Below are 23,314 nucleotides of genomic sequence, written 5' to 3' on the forward strand. Positions count from 1 at the left end.
ACTGGCGACCTGTCCAGGGTGTACCCCGCCTCTCGCCCTATGACAGCTGGGATAGGCTCCAGCGCCCCCCGCGACCCTGAAAAGGATAAGCGGAAGCGAATGGATGGATGGATGGATGGATGGATTGGGCTGTTAGGATACTTGAGTAGACACCCAGGGGTAGAGCAGATCATTTGTTTTTTGTTTAATAAAAATACTTTATGAATGTGTGTGTGATTGGGTAATTGAGAGTTGTAGTAGAGAGCTCAAATTGGCAAGAATTATTGTGGATTGGATTATTATTGTGGATTATTGCAATGCCAAACTACAATAACATTCTCCCGCTGCAATGAATCAGTTAAATAAAACATGAGCCATGTGACTCACTACTTGTTCCACGTGACACATCCCGGTCTCACCAACACTTTCTGATAGTCATGACCTTTAATCTATTTGTTTTGCTAAGCCTGAATTTGGTTCCCTTAAAACATAATCAGTCCATTCTTAAGGTCCTTCCATGAAACCCATTCATGTGTATTGCCTGCTCCGCGTAATAATGATTTCCCGCTCAGGCAGCAAAGTGCAGCCTGAGCAAGGAGTACTTGCACATGCAGTGGTCAAAGTTTGACTGGTTTGAACTTTGGGCACTGTGACGTACCTTTATGCAACCAATAGAAACAAAGCCTACCACACCATGAAGGAAAAATTTCTGGTGAACTTTTTGTCACAGGTTTACATTCATATACAGGGACCTCAGCAGCCTTTTCAACTGCTCTGCGGACCTCGGGGGGGAAAGAAGTGTAGTAGAAACGACACACTCTTCACTAATTGGGACAGTTACAAAGCTTTCTTCTTTATGAATGAGTGACATATTTTAATTAACATCTGAACATAATACATAATACAGTCTCAGAGGATAGAAAGTCAGAGAGATACATGTTTTGAAATGACAAAGAGCAGGCCGCAAAAAAATGACTTACAAGCAGAGCACATCGGTCAGCGCAGCACATGTCGCGTCCGGATCTTCATATGAACTGGATGAAATTTGATTTTCTCTCTTGGAATAAATTATCCGAGCTATAAAGGAGAATGCAAACCAAAAACGTTCAAAGTAGTAATTCCTTTTTCTTTTTTTTTCTTTTTTTTTTCTTAAATAAACATTGTCCTTAAGAAGAGCAACATCTGACTTATAAGTATTTTTCCTTCTACTGTAATATTTCGGACACATATGGAGCTTGAAGGTTGATGAATACCAGGGGAAGGGATTACATGCAAAATGGTTTCGTACATGAACACAAGAATTTCACCTTTAATGCCCTTCACGTTCTTGTGTCTACATATTTATCCATATCCTCTCCTCTTTCTCATCCTCTATCGTGATTCTTGATGTGTCAACAGTACAAACTATGTAATTTAAGTAATAATGGCTCGTATATGTACACACACAGATGTAATGATGGCACCACTCAGTGGAAGCGTTTGTCATAATGTCAGCATTTATAACTGCCTTCAAAGACCTAAAAAAATAATAATCATTCAACGCTTAAAAAAAACAAAAAAAACAACAACCCTCAAATTGAAAACAAATTAAAGAGCTTGAAAAGAACTACTGTGACAAAAACATCAAGAGTTTGGATTTGCTTTTAACTGACAAACAGGAAGCACAATCAGTTCTTAATATTTGAATCAAATGTGTTAAATTTGAAAACACAATGCCATAAACACAAAGATTCAATGTTTTATTTTATTTATTTTTTTAAATCTTGAGAAAACGTTTGCGCTCATAATTTGAAATGCTGGAAAACTACAGTTAAAGATAATGATGTCTATAATTATTTTTGTCTAAACAAGCCACTCCACAATTATTCATGTGGTGCATATTCACAGCTGCACCCATTCCAAATGCATCAAGTTCAGTGTGTTAGTCCGTATCTAGCATATATGTGTCTGCAATTTTGCGTAGTGCATGCTCTCACTTTGCTCTGTTGCAGATGTACTTACATGTCATTGCTCTGCTTCTCGTGTTGTTTCAGCCTGTTTGGGCAGCATTCAGCTGCTGCGTGAATCCTGTGACAACAATGATTAGTTGGCACAAAAGACCAGGGAACTCAGGTGTCCCATATGCTTTATGCTCTTATATTCTGCTTACTGTTGTGTGAATCTGGGAGTGAACAAATTGACAGTGGCTGTGTCCCAATTCAGGGTCTGCACACTTGAAGTACGCATTTTAAGTGCGGTTACGTCACCGCCACGCGACGACGGCTGTCCCAATTCGAAGTGTACTTCAAATGCATACTCCAAATGCGCCATCGATTTCCCCAAATATCAAGCGTGGTCCGGTGCACACTTCGTGGTCCCATATATCCCACAATTCATAGCGCGGCGGTGGGTGTGGATAATTTTGCCGCAAAATACGGCAGAAGGGAGCGGCCGAAGAGGTTTTTTTTTTTTTCCCCAAACTTTATTGAACTTATAAAGCGAACAGTAAGTCATTCCAGTTCAGTTTGTACAAGGCAAATAAGAGTAACAATATACAGTACAATGAAATAAGGATAAATAAATAAAGGATTAAAAAAAAGGAGAAAAAAAGGGGGGGGGGGGGGGGGATGTGACAGACTTCATAACAACTTTGTACTTGAAAGTTGTGACAGCTCATTCCTTAAACATTTCTGAATGAATTTCAATCAATGATAAACCTTTTTTGTTGGAAGTTAATTTAAGAGAGTTTAAGTAATATTCAATCAAAAACAAATTGAATGATGGGGTTGAGTTTTGAAATTTACATTTATGTATATGGAATTTCCCTAATAAGATGGCGCGGCCGAAGAGTGAACTGTCAAAAGTACTGAATATGACGTCACTTATTTATGTGCGAATGTTTAATAATTAAAGACAGACATACATACAATCTGGCAATACTATAATATTTGCCATATTATATTTACATTACCACAGTGAGATGACTTTAGTCTCATGAACAACATTAACTAATTGTTATTTACTAACTAATCTTAAATGACTGTTCAGCACAGAAATGAAGCCCAACAATCATGTTTTACAGTCCCGTGGTCTCAGCCTCAGATACTCAACTAATCAAAGTGATGTCATGACAAAAATGAATGACCAACAAAACATTTTTCTCCTTCATTTCTGTCAAACAATGCTGTACGTAACGTGTCTCGCGGTTAGTATCATGGTTGCTAGGCAACCTGAACAGTGCGACGAAGCGTATACCGTCCCATAAACAAGCCTCTCACTTCCGCACTTCTCGTACTTATAGTACGCACCCTACGTAGTACGCGTAGTGCGCATACTTCAAGCGTGCAGACCCTGAATTGGGACACAGCCTGTGTGTGTCTGCTCTGTCAAATTTGTTGTAGTTACAGTGCAGGCTTTCAATACCGTCCATTTTAAGTTTGCGTGCGTGCTGCAGACAGCAGGCACAGTTATGCACGATAACTGATAGCATGTTGAAATATGTTTGTTCCGTTCATGTCTCTGCTTTTGGTATGTCTGATTTATGGCAGAATGCAGCCACTTGAATGCTTAAAATGGATGCATATGTCGGTAAGAAAGTGAAGGTGATGCAATTTAGTCTGGGTCTTGCATTTGGTTACATGTTATTTATTCATTCATCTAGAGATGACAGGGCACATTTGTTTCCGTTTTTGAAAAAAAAAAAAAAAAAAATTCAGTGCAAGAGCGTCAGGGTTGGCAAAATGGCTTATTTGTACTCCATACCTGATCATTTTTCTATAAGACTAATAACCCACATGAAATTGTAACTTATGAATGCATTTGTGCATGAAAAATTGTTTCACTGAAAAAAAAAAATGCTGTATTATAAGTAATAACAAAAAATACATCATAATACATTTATGTGGCAAGTGATTTCTTGAATAAACCACTTGCCACATATGGGAAGGAATCCGTGTGTCATAACCTAAAAAACAAATTTTTTTGCAACTATCCAGTTTTTAAGTGATGACGTATCAATCCTTCCGGGTCCAAACTACTCTGCGTTTATTAAGGCTGTTGTGTTTTTAACATGTTTTAATGCTTTATATCTTGTTCCATTTAATCTGAACAGGCATCTAAAAACAGTCAGTGATCACTGTCGGCCTCTCTCGGTTTTTATTACCACTATTCATTTTAAAGCTCAGTTTTTAAAACCTAAAGATGTAATTTCAGCCTAGCCCATGCAGCAGTATATTAATGACCAACCACGTATTGTGGATGGATTATCTCCTGACTCAAGTTTGGTCTTTTTACAGCATCTTGCCATTTGTCATCCTGCATTTGTGCCTAACCACCGGGAACCCTTGCGTTTAATTTTATAGAGTGGAAAAAAGTTAGCGTGCATCCTCCAGCTTTACTGTGTTTATATTATGCTAACCATAGCCGTTTTGCTAGCCACCACATAGCATATCATTATATACCAGCTAGCCCAGCTCCAGTAACCCTACATTTATGTTGGAAGTGATAGCAGATGCCTGGATGTTAAACGTGATTGTTACACCTGGTAGAGCAGCCATACTGATCATTTTATTAAAGATGAAAGAATTCAGAGAGTTTGTAACGCTCAGTGATGCTGCAGTGTTTGTTTGACTCTGGGACCTGAAGTGGAGTTTGGAGCCAGAAATGGTTAATGATGTCAGACATAAAGACCAGCTAAATCTTTAGTACATTTGTTTTATATTATTTAGTCACATTTTCAATCATATGTTAAGGAGGGAATGTTCTCTGCTGCCTCCATTTCTACCTGGTCGTGTTTCTAAGGTAGAATCACTGTGGTGATAGCTTTAAAGTCTCTTTGTACACTTCATCTTTGCTTTGTGTTCATTCCTAAATACTAAGAAAAATGTTGTGCGCGCGCGCGCGTGTGTGTGTGTGTGTGTGTAGCCTAAAGTCTTAACTCTAATCTTAAAAGTAGATGGTGCATGTCTCCCAAAACCAAACTGGAAGGCCCTGATGAGGAGCTAGTTCCACAGAAGAGGGGCATGAAAGCTGAAAGGACTCCCTTCCATTCTACTGTTAAATACCCTAGGAACCAAGTAAAAAAAGCAGTCTGAGAATGAAGTGCTGACTTGGGGTGATATGGAACTTCGAGGTCTTTAAGATAAGTCAGCAAATGTACAGGTATACTCTTTGAGACAAAAGCGTCAGACAGACTACACCCCTCAGCAAAGAACAACCCTGTAAAATACCAAGGGTTAGATATACTCCTGCCCAGATGGAATTAATAGTACCAGAAGAGGTCAAGTTTGTCTTGGGAAGCAAATTCAATATAACAAAAATATGTGGCTCAGCAATCTGGGAAAGCAGAACTACAAACAGTTCATGTAGTAAATGAACTGCTGTGAAGCAGGGGATTTAAGACCTGAAGCTATCTTTACATATAGCTTTGCTATAAATGATTCCACAATGATCTTACATGTCATGCTGAGATATGAAAGAACATCCAATCCCTTGTCTTCCAGTCCTGTGATTGCAACCATAACCACACCAGGCTACTCACATAAGTTTTTGGCAGCTTTAAACCCACAAAATGCTATTTGGAAGTTAACTTTTTTTAATGCATATTTTGTTAGGGTTAGGGTGATCAATGACGATGACTGATGAGTAATGTGCACTGACCGCTTAATATCCACCAGATCTCCAGTGACCTGTTTAGATTCAAATCTAACCTGTTGTCAAGGCTGCGACGGCAGATGTGTGGAGGTGAGGAAAGGACCCAAACGAAGGCACTGACTGAAACCTGAAGACACGGAAGGAGAACTTCAGGGAGATGACATGAGGAGACAACACAGGCAGAACAGCAACAAGCAGAGGGAAACACCGGGCTTATATACACAGTGGGGTAATCAGGGAATAGGAGACAGAAGGGAAACACAGCTGGGAGAAATAAGGGCTAACGAGACTAGGGAAGCAAAACCAGACACAGTCACATAAGACGTGGACCTTCAAAGTAAAACAGGAAACTCAACCCACACGCAAAGACACAGACTAAGAAACACGGGCTTTACACAGAGACGTGACGTGAAAACAGAGAACAAGGAAACCAAAACCTAGGAACTAGAAATCAGAAAGCATAACCAGAATAAACTAAAACACCAGATAATATTAATTATCACAAAACACTGAATCATCAAACTTAGGGACCATGACACCTGTGATGTTTGAATTTTCAACTGTACAACATACCTAAATAGGTCAAATTCATGAAACAAACTTTGTATTCCTGTGATTCAATCAATTTGATCATCAGCCATGTTCAATCTGAAATGTACATCATCATGAAATAATGAAATGAACAGTAACCCCAATTAAACCATTATGTGACACCAGCAGTCACATTTAAGGAATGAAAGAAATATGGCTTAATTAGTTGCTTTCTTCTTTCTACTTGTTGAAATGCATTTACCGTGAGATTATAAAACATGTCAGTGTAACATCTGCCAGGTTGCTGGTTACATGTTTGGGGTTAAGGGTATGGCTAAAGTCATACAACTGTATATGATAATCTTACATTTGTCACGGACCCGGTTCCGGGGACTTGGGGTCCGTGAGCAGTGTGGACCTTTAATGTTACTATTGCTGTTATTGTTATTGTTGTTATTGTATTGGATGTATGTTTGCTGCACTGTGCTCTTGTGTTCCATGCTCGTGTGTGTCTGCGGGTGTGGCTGAAGGATGAAGGACAGCCACCTGCAGGCCTGATGGGCGTGGCCCTGCCGGCTGCCGGTCACGCCTAGGTTCTCACACACCTGCTTCTGATCGGGCTCGTCGGGGGAGCTACTTAACAGAGCGATGGAGCGCGAGATACCAGCACTTAGGGGAAGACACGTCACGGGAGTCGAGAGAGCACTTTGGAGATTTATTGTGTGGTGTACATTTACCTCACTGTAAATAAACCCACTGCTCATTCCACTAAGTCCAGCGTTTGGGTCCTTTCTCCAACATCCCCCCATGGTCTGCCAGTCAGACCGTGACAACATTAAAAAAAAAACAGTAAAAACTTAAAGAAATTACAAGAAAGCTAGCCAAATGTTGAAGAATAAAGATCATCATACTAAACATTTAGTTTCATGTTCGTTAGAAGTCAGTTCTAACAGTCAGTGTTTTTCCTTAATATACTGTATTTATAAGTATGTTTTCATCTGCCAGTGAATAAAACATTTATTTCCTAATTTCCAAAATATAAAGAAATCAGGATGGCTCAAGACTTTTGGACAGCACTGTACACAAAGGGAAAAATATAACAGTTATCTTTTTTAAAGCTTAAAAAGTACAATCTTGTAGGTTCTGAAACCCTGCTTCTTTATCATTTGACTTAAATGCTACCTAACCTCACACCTAAATGGTTCCTTGGTAGCCATGTGGATTTTGAAATGTTAATCTTATAACAGCAGTTTCAAACAGCAGTGTGAAAATGGACTGTGGTACTGATAAACAGAGAACCATCTCCTAATTCTGCTGCTCCCCTTGGCTTTCATCTGTTCGCCGTTCAGCCATTAACTCGTGTTTTTCATCTTGCTTCTTTTGCCATTTCAACAGCAGACAGCCGTTTTCAGTGAAATGTTCTGACACTCTCTATAAAGTATGTGCTCAGCGCCAAATGGCAGACAGAGATGGAAGTAAACATAGTCATTTAGGAGCTAGTCTAAAACAGAGCATAAAGAGGGTGAATATTGTATTTTAACCAACACAATAGTCAGCACAATGTATAAATAGTCAGCCATTTAAGACCATATTCAGTATATTATTTTAGATCAAACTTGTTAAGGCTGGCTTTCCCAGTTTAAACAACTACTCTGAGGTGTAAATTATTCCAACCCAAGCACCACCACTAAGAAAAGGACACAAAAAGGACCTTTATTTGGCCCTTGATTGCTATGACCTTTGGAGGCAATGGTTGTTCCCCGTGGTGTTGTGGAAGAGGTGCTGTCCCAAGCGTCAATGCTTCATGTATGATATTCATTAATGATGTGACAGTGGAGCATAAGGTAGACCAGCAGAGTGGCGCAATGTCCGCAGCAAAGTGAATTTGCTGATGGATGCCAAGCTAGCTGGTTTTCCCCACTTTCAGCAGTGCATAGCATCCTGCTACTTCTACCAGCAGTGACATTATCAACATTATGGCTAACAGCCATCCATTTTTCTAATATTTGGAACACCCAAATTTCCATTTGAAAGTTCATTCAAAATGTATTACTATATGGCTTAAAAAGAAACTAGTGCTAGTGATCTGGTTGATGTTCAGAGGTTAACAAAGTAATTATTTACAATGAAATAGATGTTTCAGAATCTTTAAATAATTTCCCCATTACGATGTTAGAATGTCTGTATAGCAGAATGTGAATATGATTTATAAATAATTTCATTAACAAAGATCATTGTTATTATATTTAAGTCATTCTAGTTTTCCATACATGATCACATACTAGTAGCCTGATGACTATTTATGCCATCTGTCATCCATAATTGCTGTCTACATGCCTATATGTAGAACACAGTTAGACAGCAGATATTGTGACATCAAAACATTCTTTTTGCCCTTTTTTGTTTTGTAATTCTTACAGTTCAGTCATTTCAGGGCTCTTTTTTGCTCTGCTTTAAACCGCCTGTCTTCTGAACAGCCTGGTCTAATAACTCGTGTTCTAAGCTGTGTGGGTTCAGAGAGCCCAGGAGGGACATGTCACTGTGGCTGAAAATATCAATAAAGTTTTATTGGTCTGCAAGGACTGGATAAGAAAATAACAAATTATAGAACGCACTCTGGCACTGGAGTTACACGGCATTACATAACAATGCATAAAGCTAAGATTTAGTTGGCACGTTGGAAGGGAAATTTAGGACAGGACACCTACCGTAAAGCAAATGACTGGCCTGATAACTGACAGCATACATGAAAACATTTAAGGCATCAGTCTACTGGAAATTTAAAAGCATGGATTACCTTAGATATAATCGGTGTAATCACCAATCTAATGAAATCTTGCTCGTGTGACCTCCCCCTCCATGGACACACTGAGCATGCAAATACAAAATAACAAATAAATATGAAATAATGGGTCTTATTTTTCTGACAAGGAGAATATCTTTTGGCCTATATTAGAGGTTCTTTATGGAGCACACTGGACACAGAAGTTAAACATTGGGCCAGTAGGCCTTGATTGAAATCATTTCTGCTTTACATTGTTACAGCGATATGCCAAGAGCCAATCCTACAGAATATAGCCGTGGGTAATTTAAATGATTCTAAGATGACAAAGTTTACATTTCGGAATGATAAGTACAAAGACTGCCAGTTGCTAACATGGATATTCTCAGATTGGATGGTATGGGTGACCAAATTGTTGAATGTAATTTAATGTTTTAAATGCGCAAGTTGCATTTATGAAAGAATATGAAAGTCACACAATTTTTTCTATAATGTATATATTGTGAGGATTTCAATACGGAGATCATTTGGGGGGGGAAACGTGATTTTTACAAAGAATTTAATTAAGCAATTTGGCAATTAGACTCTAATGGTCTATCATAGAACTGAACCCCAGCTGTGAGTTAGGACAGAGTCCCTAAGAATCTAGTAGTTGATGAAGATGGAAGCTTTAATGGGGCTCAGAGTGACCAGGTTGGGGCACTGATAGGAGGAGGCGGATTGCACAAATTAGAGTGTGAAAGACAGAATAGCCCTGAGATTTAAAATATACAGAATGGAGGCTGATTGGCTCATGGAAGATGGGCAGGAAGCTGACTGGACTAGAACAGAGTAATGATTTCATTATTAGTCATTATTATTAGGGAGCTGTCACTTGGTGTTCCCTCTCTCTGCGGTAGAGTATCACTTCCTGTTCCAACACACAGTCGTGTTTTTGAGTAGCTTATCTGCAAAGCAAATTTAATTTAAAAACTTTAGATAACTTATTTTTTCATAGTATAATTTTCACGTGCTTCACCCGAAGCACTCTCTGTGTGTACTCTCTCCCTAATTTATTGCCAAAGTATTCACTCACTGTGTCTTTACCGTTTCGCTAGCTTAGTTTGTAGCCGACTCGCTAGTAGCATGGCCTCTTCACCCGTCCCTCCTGCACTTTCCTGCTAATTGTGTCAGATGTTTAGTTACTTCTCAGCCTCCTTTAGCAGTAATGATACTTGTAATAAATGTAGCTCTCCAAAAGTTGATTCTGTTCATCTGGACGTAGTGTTTTCAGTGGAAGAAACATTTCATCACTCATCCAAGTGACTTCTTCAGTCTAGAATAAATGTAGCCTTTTTGCAGCTCTGGAGGCCAGGATTACTGAAGTGGATACTCGGCTTCGCACCCTTGATACACCTGTAGCTAGCCAGGCCCCTGTAGCCGGTGCAGCCGAAGATAGGGTAGGCCCTGCTAGCTGCCTCCCGGCAGGCACCGAGTAACCAGGGAAAGATGACCAGTGTTGGGAAGGTTACTTTTAAAATGTATTCCAGTACAGAATACAGAATACATGCCCCAAAATGTATTTTGTAACGTATTCCGTTAAGTTACTCAATGTGAGTAACGTATTCTGAATACTTTGGAATACTTAATATATTGTCATGCTTTTTACAACTACATGAATGTTGCTATCACATCCTGCAAATCCTTGTTTGTTTTTCTTTACCAATTAACTGTTAGGCCCAACTTAAGATAATATATGTAATATAGAGGAGCAAAGACTTGGGTATGTTTGTATAAGCTGTTTTGTCTTCTTAAAGATAATAAAAAAAGCACAGTCTTTCCTTAACATTTTTTTTATTTATAAAGCTGACAAGTGGAAGACAAACATAAAATATGCCATTGAAAAGTATTTACTGTTATGGTCACCAACATCACTTAGTTAAAACAAAAAGTAGCCTTGCACAAGGAGAAAAAATATCAGCATTTTCAATGACTGTTTTCTTATTAGGACAAAAAAAGGCAATATATAAAATTATACTCAAAAATGAAAAATATATTATTTTGGCATTTACTGTCAATATTATTCTTCCACCAATAATTTTAAATTACAAAAGATTTTTCAATACAACTCAGATATTCAAACTCAATGTAACAATGAGAAATTACATTTTAAACCTTACCCCTAGATATAATTTTTAAAACAAGACATATGTTTTAATGCAACTGAGCAACATTAACTTATGGCCATTTAACAAAGGCATGCAACAAAGAACTGTCCAAGGTGTCAGTGCTGAACTGCTTGGTTGAAAACCTTAATTGGCCACAAAAATCAAATAATTGGCGAACAATTGCAGTAAACATATGAGGTGCTGCTTTTTGAATGCATGCCAAAAACAAATACTAAAGACTACAAAATACTGAGGTTGCAAGCCCTATCTGTGAACAATATCAAGATAGTTTCAGCAGACTACCTACATCTGTTTCGCCTAGTCTATAGTCCAGTAAAGGCGGTTGTAACGCAGCAAGAGCACCTGTTCAAAGTGTTTGTCTGTCATGCGGTTACGGTGTGGGGTGAAAACAAGTCCTCCGTGGCTAAAGAGACGCTCGACAGGAGCACTTGACGGCAGAGTTGTATTGTATTTTAAGAAGAGGGCTCTGATCAATGGATATCCCTTTAATGAGGTCAATGTCTTATCTGAATCTTGAAGATACCTCTGTACCTCATCCTCCGCTGTAGAACAGGTCACCTGTGTACTCTGAAAACTGAAGAAGCTGTCGTCATCATCTTCCGGCTCATTTCCCACTGAGGCATGTCCAGTGGTGCTGGTGTCATTAGAAGGTTCTGTGTTGAGGAGACGGGCCTCTTGGACCATTGTTCTTCTCATGGATTCTCTCTCATCATCAGCAAGCCACCAGAGTCGAAATTTTGGGATGGTGGATGCTGCCATCCTTGCTTCATGGGAGGCTAATACAGCTGCAAATCGAGTGTCAATTGCTTTAATGATTGCTAAGAGGATGTGAGTTGAAAATTGCACTTGTGTCAACTTTTCAGATAACTTGGCTTTCAGACTGAGAAGGGTGGGAATCACATATCCGAAATAGCAGTTCTTTTCCCCCTGGAGCAGGTTGACTGAGTAGGCAAGTGGTTTCAGAATGGCTGCATACTCTTTGAGAAACACTGTCTCTTGAGGATGCAGTTTTGCCACCTTCAGTTGTTCACAGATTTCATTGAGCTGACTTTCAGGTAGATTCATTAGCTTCTCGATTGCATGGTATTCTGAGCTCCACCTAGTCACTGAAGGTACAACACATCTCATTTGGGCAATTTCTTCAATTACATCAGAAGCACCTGATGAGCGATGAGCCTTATTCCAGATGGCTGCACATTTTGCCTTTGCACTCCTATATAATTTTCTGGAAACACCCTGCTGTGAAGCAGCTTTATCAAGGTCAGTCGTGGCAATGAGATTTAGTGTGTGTGCAGCACATCGATGGTGTGGTGGCAAAAAGAAGTTCACCTCCTCGTGTTCTTGCTCCTCCTCAAGTACTGTAGTGACATCATTAAATTGTACATCATCTGTGTCTTCCAGATCATCTTCTGTTTCTGAATCTCCATATTCATTGAAAGCTTTTACAAAATTGCTCCCATTGTCTGTGACTGTAGCACTAACCTTGCCTTGGATTTGGAATTCAGCATGAACCTGACTTATTTTGGCGGCAATAACATCATAAGTGTGATGGCCTCTTATCCTCTCACATGCCAGTGCAGCAGACTTGCGATCCAATGTGTCTGACTCGACCCAGTGACATGTAATGCCAATGAAACTTCTGTGATGCGCAGTCCAGATATCTGCTGTTGTGCACACATTTTGAGTATGTAGAAGAATTTCAGTTATTGCTTCCTTCATTTTTGGAAAGGTTTTCTCAATGTGAGTCATCAATGTTTTTCTGCAAACAGGACTCCTGCCCCCACTTAGTCCTTCAACCATCTTACGGAATGAGGTGTTCTCAACGGTAGAAAAGGGCTGCACTTCATTGACTATGAAGTCAAATATCAAGGAATTTACTCTCCTTTGGGTGATGGCTGGAGTGCTAAGGATGGCTTGTTTGAGAGGAGGAGGGGCTGTGTCTTTGCCATCATCAACATGATCCAATGTATTTGCTTTGGGTAAACTGTGTATAACCCTGGGATGCATCCTCTGGAAAAAAAAAAAAAAGAGAGAGACCAACCAAAAAATAAAATATTACTGATGAAGAAATTGTTTTGTATTTGAGATCACTGCAAAAAGGTTGGGCAACTGGACGAATATCTCGACTATCAACAATAAGTTGAGCCTTTCGCCGATTGTTTTTACAAGAGGAATTTTTTAATTTTTTTTTGCCCATGAGTAAGTATAATAATAATAATAATAATGTTGGTTGAAGGTAAGAGAAGCAGTCAATGGAAAATATAATAGTGGTGTTTTAACGGCATAAACAAATGCAGCGATTCATTTACTCAAACTCATAACAGAATGAAAGAAAAGCAGTAGTCTATCTTCAGAAAAAACAAAAAACATTTAATTTAAATAAACAAACCACAATGGTGGGGAGGGATACAAAGAAACTGACTTCTTTTTCCACTTTAACTGTGTTCCAGTGTTTATGTCTTAGATACTCGACCAAAAAACAAATAAGTTAAAAACCAAAATGTCACTTCCAGCGACCATAAAAAAATATCAGAGGTAAAGTTATGTTTTTTGTGCAATTTGGTGCATCTCGAATAAATAAATGAATAATCCAAAAAGTAGCTATGTTAATACAGAAACTCCAACAAGAAAAAAAGAAAAAATATCCCCCCCAAACTAAACTTTCTATTTATGTTCTAAATGCGCAAATCAGTCCGTGCATTATTACATTGCTCCGCCCATTAACAAGTCACCTGCACGATTATGTTGGTTATCGTTTGACTGACGATTGTCGGTTGGAAAAATTTTTAATCTCGCCCAACCTTAATGTCCACCCTACTGTTAATCATTTTGGGATGGCTTTCACAACTGCACACCATAATTTACAGCTCGTTAATGCTATCCATCAAGTTTACCCGTCTATGAACTAACGTTAGCTAATGCCAGCTAACAATGTTAGCTAAAATCACAGCAATATTATATCGAAGCTACTGAAGTGGCACATAGCCTAGGTAGCTACCACAACTAAAATAAAATATTTGCAGTATGTTAACTTTAGTTTTTTTAAAATAACTTACTTTCAGATGTTTTCTTAGGTTGGAGGTGGAGTCTTTTGACGCAGAGAGCATCTTCTTCGCTGGCAAGCAGAGTTTGCATTGCACTGTGAAATTCCGCCCATCCCTTTCTTCTTTGAATATGAAATGTTGTTGGAACTTCCAACTCTGAAACGCATTCCTGCCCAACGTGCACTGCTGACTCTGTTGGCTGGCTCCGGCTGGCTCCGGCTCCATTGTTTGACTAACGCCACCAACAGGACGCTTTTTTTTTTTTTTTTTTTTTTTTTACAGCCTCTTCTCGCGTGTTTTGTTTGGGTTTTGAGCCGCAATGCGCGGCGTGGAATGACCAAAATTACAGAGGACCGCCGTGTATTCCATTTATTTCAACAAAGTAACTGTATTCTAAATACCACCTTTTTAAACGGTAACTGTAACGGAATACAGTTACTCATATTTTGTATTTTAAATACGTAACGGCGGTACATGTATTCCGTTACTCCCCAACTCTGAAGATGACGGCTGGGTGACGGTGAGGAGGAAGCATAGTCTTAAACTGAAGCCCCAGGTACACCACCAACTTGTTCATGTGTTTTTCCCCACTCGGCGACATACTCTGGTAATTGGCAATTCTGTTCTGAGACAGAATCGCCTATTGGAAAAGTTAGACTGGTGTATTCCTCAGTAAAGATGTTAAAACATGTTATCTAATGTTATTCTAAAAACATTCATTAGTGCTGGTAACAGGACGCTCAGTTACTTATGAGTTCCATTATAATACACCCTAAAGCTTGACCCTCTAATCTTTTCAATTTACATAATTCCTCCTGAACATAAAATCTCTAAGTTGAAATAATCTTTCACACCTCTGCAGTTGAGCTGTTAATTTGTGGTTGTTTTCTTAAACTGAAACAGTGTTTGTGATTTCAAAATGACAGTGACAAACTTGGCATAGAGTGTAGTTAATGGGCCACAACAGTGACGCAGGCTGAGGAAAATACTGGCTGGCACTCCAGCTGGCATGACACAGCAACTGGTGACATAGTGAGAGGACATCAGGAGTCATTTCCCCCACAGGACATGACTCAGCACAAAGTTACAGGCTTTTCCTTTCCTAATTTCTTCCAGGAAAGATGTGAATATCTCACGATGCGTTTACACTGCATATCAGGCTGTAGCAAAGCACAGCAGCCCCTCTGAGTGACATTCAATTACTGCAGGCCCTTTGGTGATGTTTTTACATTTTCTTCCTTGGACGACAGCACTCTCATTTCCATATGAAATTATACCATCGGTTCTCTTGGCAGCTGACTGCGGCTTGATGTTTTTCTTTTCTGCTTTTTTCACACTTTCCTAATTTCCCAAGCTTAGCTGAGCCAAGAGGGGGTCCAGGGGAGAAGTTCAAGCAGCTGCTGGAGCCATGTGAGCATTTCAAACTTCATAAGTTTGGATGAAGTCTGCTTGAGATCAACAAGCAGCCCGGCTTTATACTGATTGGGGGGAAAAAAGAAAAAGAAAATACATTCCAGTGCTGCTCTGCTTTCTGGAGATAACAGCTTTTACAGTAGAAGTCAGCAGGTGGCTTTTTTATCCTAAACAGAAAGTTTGGTGGTGGGCAGAGTTCTGGATGAATGACCAGCAGCAAGTGCAGTGTTTGTGCATATGTTTTTAATGTTTGTGCTGAAGCTTTTTTTTGCAATTGTATTCTCCTCACACATGTATGTTATTTTGTATGTTTTGACAGGTCACTCATATTTATCCTCTATGCGGCAATATCTGACAAAAAAAAACTATGTTTAAAAGGGAGAGTGAATCTGAGGGCTGCAAGATATCCTTTGCATCCTAGTGGTAAAACCCATGTCAAGGGAACACTGTTGCTAGGTAACTGCCAAGTAGTTGATGTTGCAAAAGACTTCACCTGGCTCTTTTTTCAAAGAATATCCAAAGATTTTTTTTGCAGGAATGAGTCCTAAAATCCATAGGTTACCATTTTTGTGATTGCTGTTCCCTCTCCATTAAATAAAGGTTTTTACATGCAATAAGGCCTGTAGCTAACACAAGGTTGAACGCTTTTCACATTTTCTCCTACAAAATAAAAGAGAAGACTCGACAGCTGACATTGTATTGTCCATGTATAGTTTAAAATGTCCGCATTTTACATCTGCTGATAAAAATTAGCTGATGGGAAAGTACCAAAATCAAGTACAGTTCCAGTTTTACAGAAGTTCATGAATTTAGAAGGACACCGGTGTATCATTTTTGTAATTCACGTTTACGGTCCTTTGAGGACTCAGTCCAGTGTCCTTGGTTACTAGCCCAGTTCTCAACAAAATCATGTTCTTTCATTAGCAGTAACATTAATCCGAAGTGGGATTAATGTTGCTGTGCACAGTCCCTGCAGTAACACCCAATGACATTACCTGACCACTGCTCTCGGGTTACTAACATTCCTAATATAGAGATGGCATGTTCCGTCTGGTATCTGATGTCACACTTTGGGCTTATGACTGTATCACTAAATCATCAGGACATTAATATGAAGGAACGGTGTATAATTCCCATTTTAGGTCCTTTTTATACCTTTGTATATCAAACAACAGTGTGAATAAGCAGTTGTAATGGGCCGGAAATGTTGCAAATATTCTCATTAACATTTACAGTTAAGTACAAACTAATGGAATTCCACACAATACAAACATGCATGTACTCTTAGTTTGTATCCCTTCCCTCAGAAGGAGTACACACTAAGTAACAAGAGAAACAACATCAGTAGGGATGGGTATCGAAACCCGGTTCTTGTTGAGAACCGGTTCCCACTGTTTCAATTCCTTGGAATTGTTTGCCATTTTTGCAAACGATTCCCTTATCGATTCCAGTCGCCCCAAATGACGTCACCACGTCATTTACCTGAATGAATGTCGTGTTTTTAATTCCGCTCCGGACTCGTGAATCTCAACCCAGCAGCAGCGGTAATGTTTTAGTGTTATCGCAGATTGCCCCGTACATGGGGCTGCACTGCGTTAGTGCGGTTAGCTCGTTAACACATTAGCGACGTCCAGTAACGTCATTATAACAAGATTAACCCTGACAGCTGCTTAACCAGGTGAAGGGACACTTTCTCTCGGTTGAACACGGAACACACACGCACACATACGCATGTACACTGACACAGACCTACACTCACCCTCCACCCCCCTCCAAATGCCTTCGAAACACCAGTATATATGGTTGGAAGGGTAAGATGGAACGGACTGGAACGGTTCGCAGCCGAGTGTGAAGCAGCGGGAATGAGGATCAGCACCTCCAAATCTGAGGCCATGGTTCTCAGCCGGAAAAGGGTGGAGTGCCCACTCCGGGTCGGGGATGAGTTCCTGCCACAAGTGGAGGAGTTCAAGTATCTCGGGGTCTTGTTCGCGAGTGATGGGAGAAGGGAGCCGGAGATCGACAGACGGATTGGGGCTGCAGCTGCAGTAATGCGGACGCTGCACCGGTCCGTCGTGGTGAAGAGGGAGCTGAGTGTAAAAGCAAAGCTCTCAATTTACCGGTCGATCTACGTCCCTACCCTCACCTATGGCCACGAGCTGTGGGTAGTGACCGAAAGAACGAGATCGCGGATACAAGCGGCAGAAATTAGCTTCCTCCGAAGGGTGGCTGGCCTCTCCCTTAGGGTGGGTGAGAAGTTCGGCCATCCGGGAGGGGCTCAGAGTAGAGCAGCTGCTGCTCCACATCGAAAGGAGCCAGCTGAGGTGGTTCGGGCATCTGACAAGGATGCCCCCTGGGCGCCTCCTGGGTGGGGTGTTCCAGGCATGTCCCACCGGGAGGAGGCCCCGGGGCAGACCCAGGACACGCTGGAGAGATTATATCTCTCGGCTGGCCTGGGAACGCCTTGGTATTCCCCCGGACAAGCTGGAGGAGGTGGCTGGGGAGAGGGAGGTCTGGGCCTCTTTGCTTAGGCTGCTGCCCCCGCGACCCGGCCCCGGACAAAGCGGATGAAGATGGATGGATGGATGGATGGATGGATGGATGGGTAAGATGGTGCTGGCAAGGCTGGCAGCCTTAACCCAGTTTCCCTCGGGATGAATAAAGTATTATCAATCAATCAATCAATCAATATATGCGTGTTGCATCCAGTCAGTATATAATTGTATCTTGCTAGTCAAGCTTGCTAGCATTAGCTGTTAACTTCAAAATTATTCAAAATGTGGATCCCAAAATCTGTGGGTGAAACTAGAACTACTTTCATTGAAGGAGGGTATTTGCGTTTGGGAACTTTGTCTGGTTCCATTTCTACACAGGACAGAAAAATTATCATGAGCAAACAGTATAGTTTAGCATTTATTTTATAAATCTGCTGCTGCGTCATTGAAATGTAAATATCTGAACATATAAGTGAAATATGGGCCTATGGTGTTTAACAGTTTATTAAAGACTTCATTACAGACACACTAGAAGACTGTCTAACTATGTTCAAATTACTTTGGATGCATCTGAGCTCCACTCTAATTATTTACTGGTGACAAGAGCACAGTGAGTGGCTAATGAACAAATTTAATGAAGCTTTTTTTGCTCATGGACTCAGTCGAGTTAGTGGAACAATTTGCCTGAAAAGCTCCCAGCGTCATCTAAATCCACTGTATGACACACATTACTGAATTCTGTTCTAGCTTTAATATTTTCATAAAATACTAAAACCATTCAGATAAATTAAAAAGGGTAGTACTGGTAGCTCAGTTACCAGTATTACCCTCAGTGACCTCACTGTTTAGCTCCAGTGTGCCCAATACACGGCCTCCACACTAATGTCAAAGAGTTTGTGACCTTCACCAGATGAAAGAAAGGTCAGAGTGGCTTTTAGATGATGAGATCGATAAATAGCAGGTGCACCATTTCAAAAAGTGTACTACTGGAGCCATGCAGTCACTTCCAGATATAGATTAGCCCACTCTGTTTATAGAGGGTGGGTATAGAGGGTATAGTGTTGACAACACCATGAGTTATTTACCTTTTTTATGCCTGAATGAATCAGAGGTCAGTTATAGGTGGCTTGGACTTCTTTAAGTTTCTTGAAGACGTTTCTTCTCTCATCTGAGAAGTTTCTTCAGTTCTAAGAGTCTCCACCCACCCGGGGTCTATTTAGCATTTAGACTGCTAAATAGACACACACACACACACGTCTATTTAGCATTTAGACTGCTAAGCACAATGAATCTGAATAAGAGCAATTTTTAACAAATGTGCAGTATGACTCTATAATCTATTTAATGAAAGCAATGTCACAATGTCATAAGCCGGAGAACCAACAGGAGGCCCTCATTGTTCCTAACCTTGTTTAAAAACCCTGCAACCTGTTTTTGTTTTGATTGAACAAAAATCTAATAAGCATCTGTTTATAAAGTTGGTAAGTTCGGCAGCTTGGTGTAGCACTTTCTTTGAAGAGCTCCTGTGTTTATGATGAGTCTGAGAAGCATTGGTGTCTGGAAATGGAACTGAAATTATTACACACTGAGTAACACATTTTTCTCCTTGTGTCGTCAGATTTGCAGAATTGCAGAATTTCATATTATTATTTCCCAAACTTACATTGTCGTTGGCTGTCGTGGCTTTTGACACGAGAAGGGGATTTTTTTGTGTGTCTTGAGTCAGAATCTGGAGTTTAACAGTCAGACATCTCACCATCTGCCTGGTAATAATCAGTTTCTCGCTGCTGATCAGCAGCCCTTGTAATCCCCGACAGATATGAGGATCATTTTGTGCCATGAAGTCGTAATGATCTCAACCCCCACCTGAGCTCAAGCATCTTGTGGTATAATTGAAGTTGGGGAATAGTGGATTCACTGCTGTCTTGGTGATATTATGTAACCTCTGTTTGCCAATGCCTGGCAGTGTGACTGACTCAAGCTGACATCAAGTTGCCATGCAGGCTTGTCCTTGCGTGCACCTTTCTCTGCCACACCCGGCAGTGGCGTGCACAGACATTTTGGGGGGCAAGTGCTCCAGGGGGAAAAAAGGGCACTTTTTGCATATGTGGAAAACCTTTTCTTTTTATAATAAAAAAATCGCACAGGTTAAATGCAATTTGACTTTTATTTCAAAACATTCTCTAAAAATCAAAAATCACACCACAAAAAGATAAAATCTGTATCCAACTCTAAACTATATACATACATATTCTCAAGTGTCCATTAAATGGAGTGTACTGCTCTAAAGAAGCATCCTTCTTGGTGCCATGTCTTTGTAGATGTTGATGACCTCGTTGTAATTGATCTCCACATCTTTCTCAATGGCCAACAAGAGGAGATCAGACAACCTTTCTTCTCCACACAAACTTCTTAGTTTATTTTTGATTATTTTTAGCTTTGAAAAGGATCTTTCAACTGTCGCAGTTGTCACTGGTAGTGTTGCATAGCTCTGAATCATTTTGACAAAGGCAGGAAAGATCAGCTGGCCATTGTTTTCCCTCAGTATCAGAAATATTTCTCTGAGGTCTTTTGAACTAAAGCTGGAGTGGAAGACCTTTAATTCTGTTTTGAGCTGGTCCTCATCTTCTCCATAGAATTCACAGAGGATGTGGACAGCTTCAATGGCTTCTGGGTTTGGTGGGCCTACCCAGTTAGCATGCACAGTTAAGGGCTGGAAGGACTGAATGATTCTGGCCGTTGGGCTTCCAGTATTGTCCCCTTTGAACCTCCTGTTCAGTTCCCCAGTCATGATGTCCAGAAAGGTGAAATATACACCACTCCTGAAATATGCCTCCACTGACTCAAACTGAGCACCTACTTGAGACACTGTGGTGCTGTGTTGGAAACGCACTGGAACTTTCCGCTTTCTCTCCTGACCAGGCACCACGGTAGGTACTGGAATGTTGAAACTCTCTGCCTTCTCTGATGCACATCTAAATATCTCTCCAAATTTCTCCTCAGACCTCATGGTTTGCAATGTGTGAAGCACACCATCAATTACCTTGTAGGCAGTGGAATGGTCCAACCCTTCTTCCTGCAGAGAATCTGATGCCAAAGCAGTGACTTCGAATACTGGTGTGGTGATTTCCATGCAGAGAATGAACATAAAATTAATGGCATTTCTGTACATCTGAGCATCACCTTGGGCCAGGTTAGGTGGGTCACTGTCACTGATGTCATCAAGGAGCATCAAAATGGCTTTCAAATTTCTCTGAAGTGCCTTCAGTGCTTTTTCCCTGCAAGCCCATCGAGTATCTGACAGCTGCTGGAGCTCCATAACACGTTGTCCAGGAAAGAGAGACTCCTGAAATTTGACCAAGGCAGCATGACGCTTTGGGGAGCCTGAGCAAAAGGCATACAATTTCTCCACCAAGTTGAAAAATGTCACAAAATGCTTGCTGGACTTTGATGCCTCCACTAGTACCAAATTGAGGCAATGGGCTTTGCAGTGCACATAGAGGGCCTTCTCATTGTGTGCACGGATTCTAGCTTGGAGACCTTTATACATGCCACTCATGTTGGCTGCTCCATCATAGCCTTGACCATACATGTTCTTCATCTCTAGGCCATTCTTTTGCAGAAGCAAGAACACTGTATTCTCCAGCTCCTGGCCTGTAGTTGTATCAACATTGCACACTTCGATGAATCTCTCCTTTATTTGCATATGATGAAAATATCGCACAACAAATGACACTTGCTCTTTGTGTGAAACATCAGAGGTTTCATCAAGTAGAATGGAATACATTTCAGCCTCTTTTATTTCACGTTGTATCTCCTTCCTGATGTAAGTTCCTAGTGCTGCAATGATGTCATTTTGACTTCTGTTGGAAAGCAGTGACACCTGGGGCCTTGTCTTGGTGGCTTTAACTGTGGCAATTTTTTCCAAATGCATTTTCAGCACACTATCGTAGCGGGAAAATACATTGACTAATTCACGAAAATTGCCACGGTTATCACTGGACTCACTCCCATCATGACCTCGGAATGCTTGTCCCTGACGTGCAAGATACACTGTTAGGTCAATTAATCTTGTCAGGATTTCTTTGTTTGTCTGCCTCTCTCGCTCTCTAACTTCCACCCCTTTTACGTCTGAAACATCAAATGCAGACTGAAGGGCCTTTTTCTGGAAATTGATCCATCTAACCATGCTTGTCATGTGCATCTCTGCGCTGGAGTGTTGTTTGATTTTTTCAAGAGCAGTACTCCACTTTCTGATGCCATCAGTTGTCCAGGCTGTTCTGCTTTTATATTTTTCATCCGAGAGGAAAAGCCGACAACTAAAACAATGCATTGAATTAGCAGTGGGTGAGTATTCCAGCCACACATTAGCAGAAAACCACTGTTTCTGGAATGATCTCCCCTCAGTTTTGGGGTAAGGTATATCAGGCTGACATGGGCCCACATTGCAGCACATTGAAACGTATCTGTCATTGCGCTTTATTTTAAATGTATGGATGTGTGTTGGATCTGTTGGGTATTGTAAAGCTGCTAACTTTGACATTATGTGATCGATCGGTTCTTCCTCATTGTGGTCTTCAGAGAGCACTACATCAGTGTCTGTAGGCCTAACTGAACCTGTTGCTGCATTGGTCGCGGCTTCATCTGTTTCTATATCTCCCTCTTCTGCTATGCTGGTAGATGGCATAGAGCTGCTTCCCTGCTGTGACTGACTACAATGGAGCAATAATAATAATAATAGTATTATTATTTATCATAATAATAAGCTTAAACAGATCGTTTTAATAATAACCCATACTGCAAGTCTTGTAACATAGAAATAACTTTCGTAGGTACAAAATAATAGTTAGCTCAATGCCTGCTGATTAAGTTCATTAAAAACTAAGTGTGAACAGCTTTTAAGATTTTTCAATAGAATTAACTGCAAGGAGCAGGTTACATTAAAACATTAAAATAGAACCTGACTCTGCCCTTGACTCTGACCTTTCATCTTCATTTTCCTTTGCTTTCATCCAGGAGAGCAGAGAACTGCTTCCCTGGGCTGCCTGTTGTAGTAGATCCCTTTCTTTCTCCTTTCTCAGCCTCTCTTTCCTAGGCATTATGCTTGCTGAAATTAGTAAATAAATAGACCAAAATGTATGAGAACGAATAAGACTGACTGTGGTCATTACAAGAACAGGGCAGAATGGTCGTTTTCACAGGCAATTGGGAACTGCCTATTTTTCCTTTAGCAAATTAATGTGTTAATGTTGCCAATATGTTACACCAAAAAAA

At 40.4% G+C, this 23,314-nt stretch overlaps 1 protein-coding gene across 1 annotated transcript; it reads right to left on the reverse strand.

Moving 5' to 3' along the window:
• Positions 1-20,265: 20,265 nt before the first annotated feature.
• Positions 20,266-22,727, reverse strand: LOC146558612 (uncharacterized). Its single transcript, XM_085245903.1, has 3 exons — positions 22,304-22,727; positions 20,960-20,974; positions 20,266-20,710 (listed from the first exon to the last, which is right to left on the reverse strand). The coding sequence occupies exons 1-3, from the start codon at positions 22,725-22,727 to the stop codon at positions 20,325-20,327; spliced, it is 825 nt and encodes a 274-aa protein (XP_085102029.1). The 3' UTR covers positions 20,266-20,324.
• Between the last annotated feature and the right edge of the window lie 587 nt (positions 22,728-23,314).

The sequence above is a fragment of the Mchenga conophoros genome, linkage group LG15 (genome assembly GCF_057382185.1).
Source record: "Mchenga conophoros isolate Kocher_MC1m ecotype Shallow Benthic linkage group LG15, M_conophoros_male_GT1.1, whole genome shotgun sequence".
In the NCBI taxonomy this organism is placed as follows: domain Eukaryota; kingdom Metazoa; phylum Chordata; class Actinopteri; order Cichliformes; family Cichlidae; genus Mchenga; species Mchenga conophoros.

Excerpts from the sequence above, each read along its gene's own strand:
- LOC146558612 (XM_085245903.1), bottom strand. The coding sequence starts at position 22,727 with ATGCCATCTACCAGCATAGCAGAAGAGGGAGATATAGAAACAGATGAA.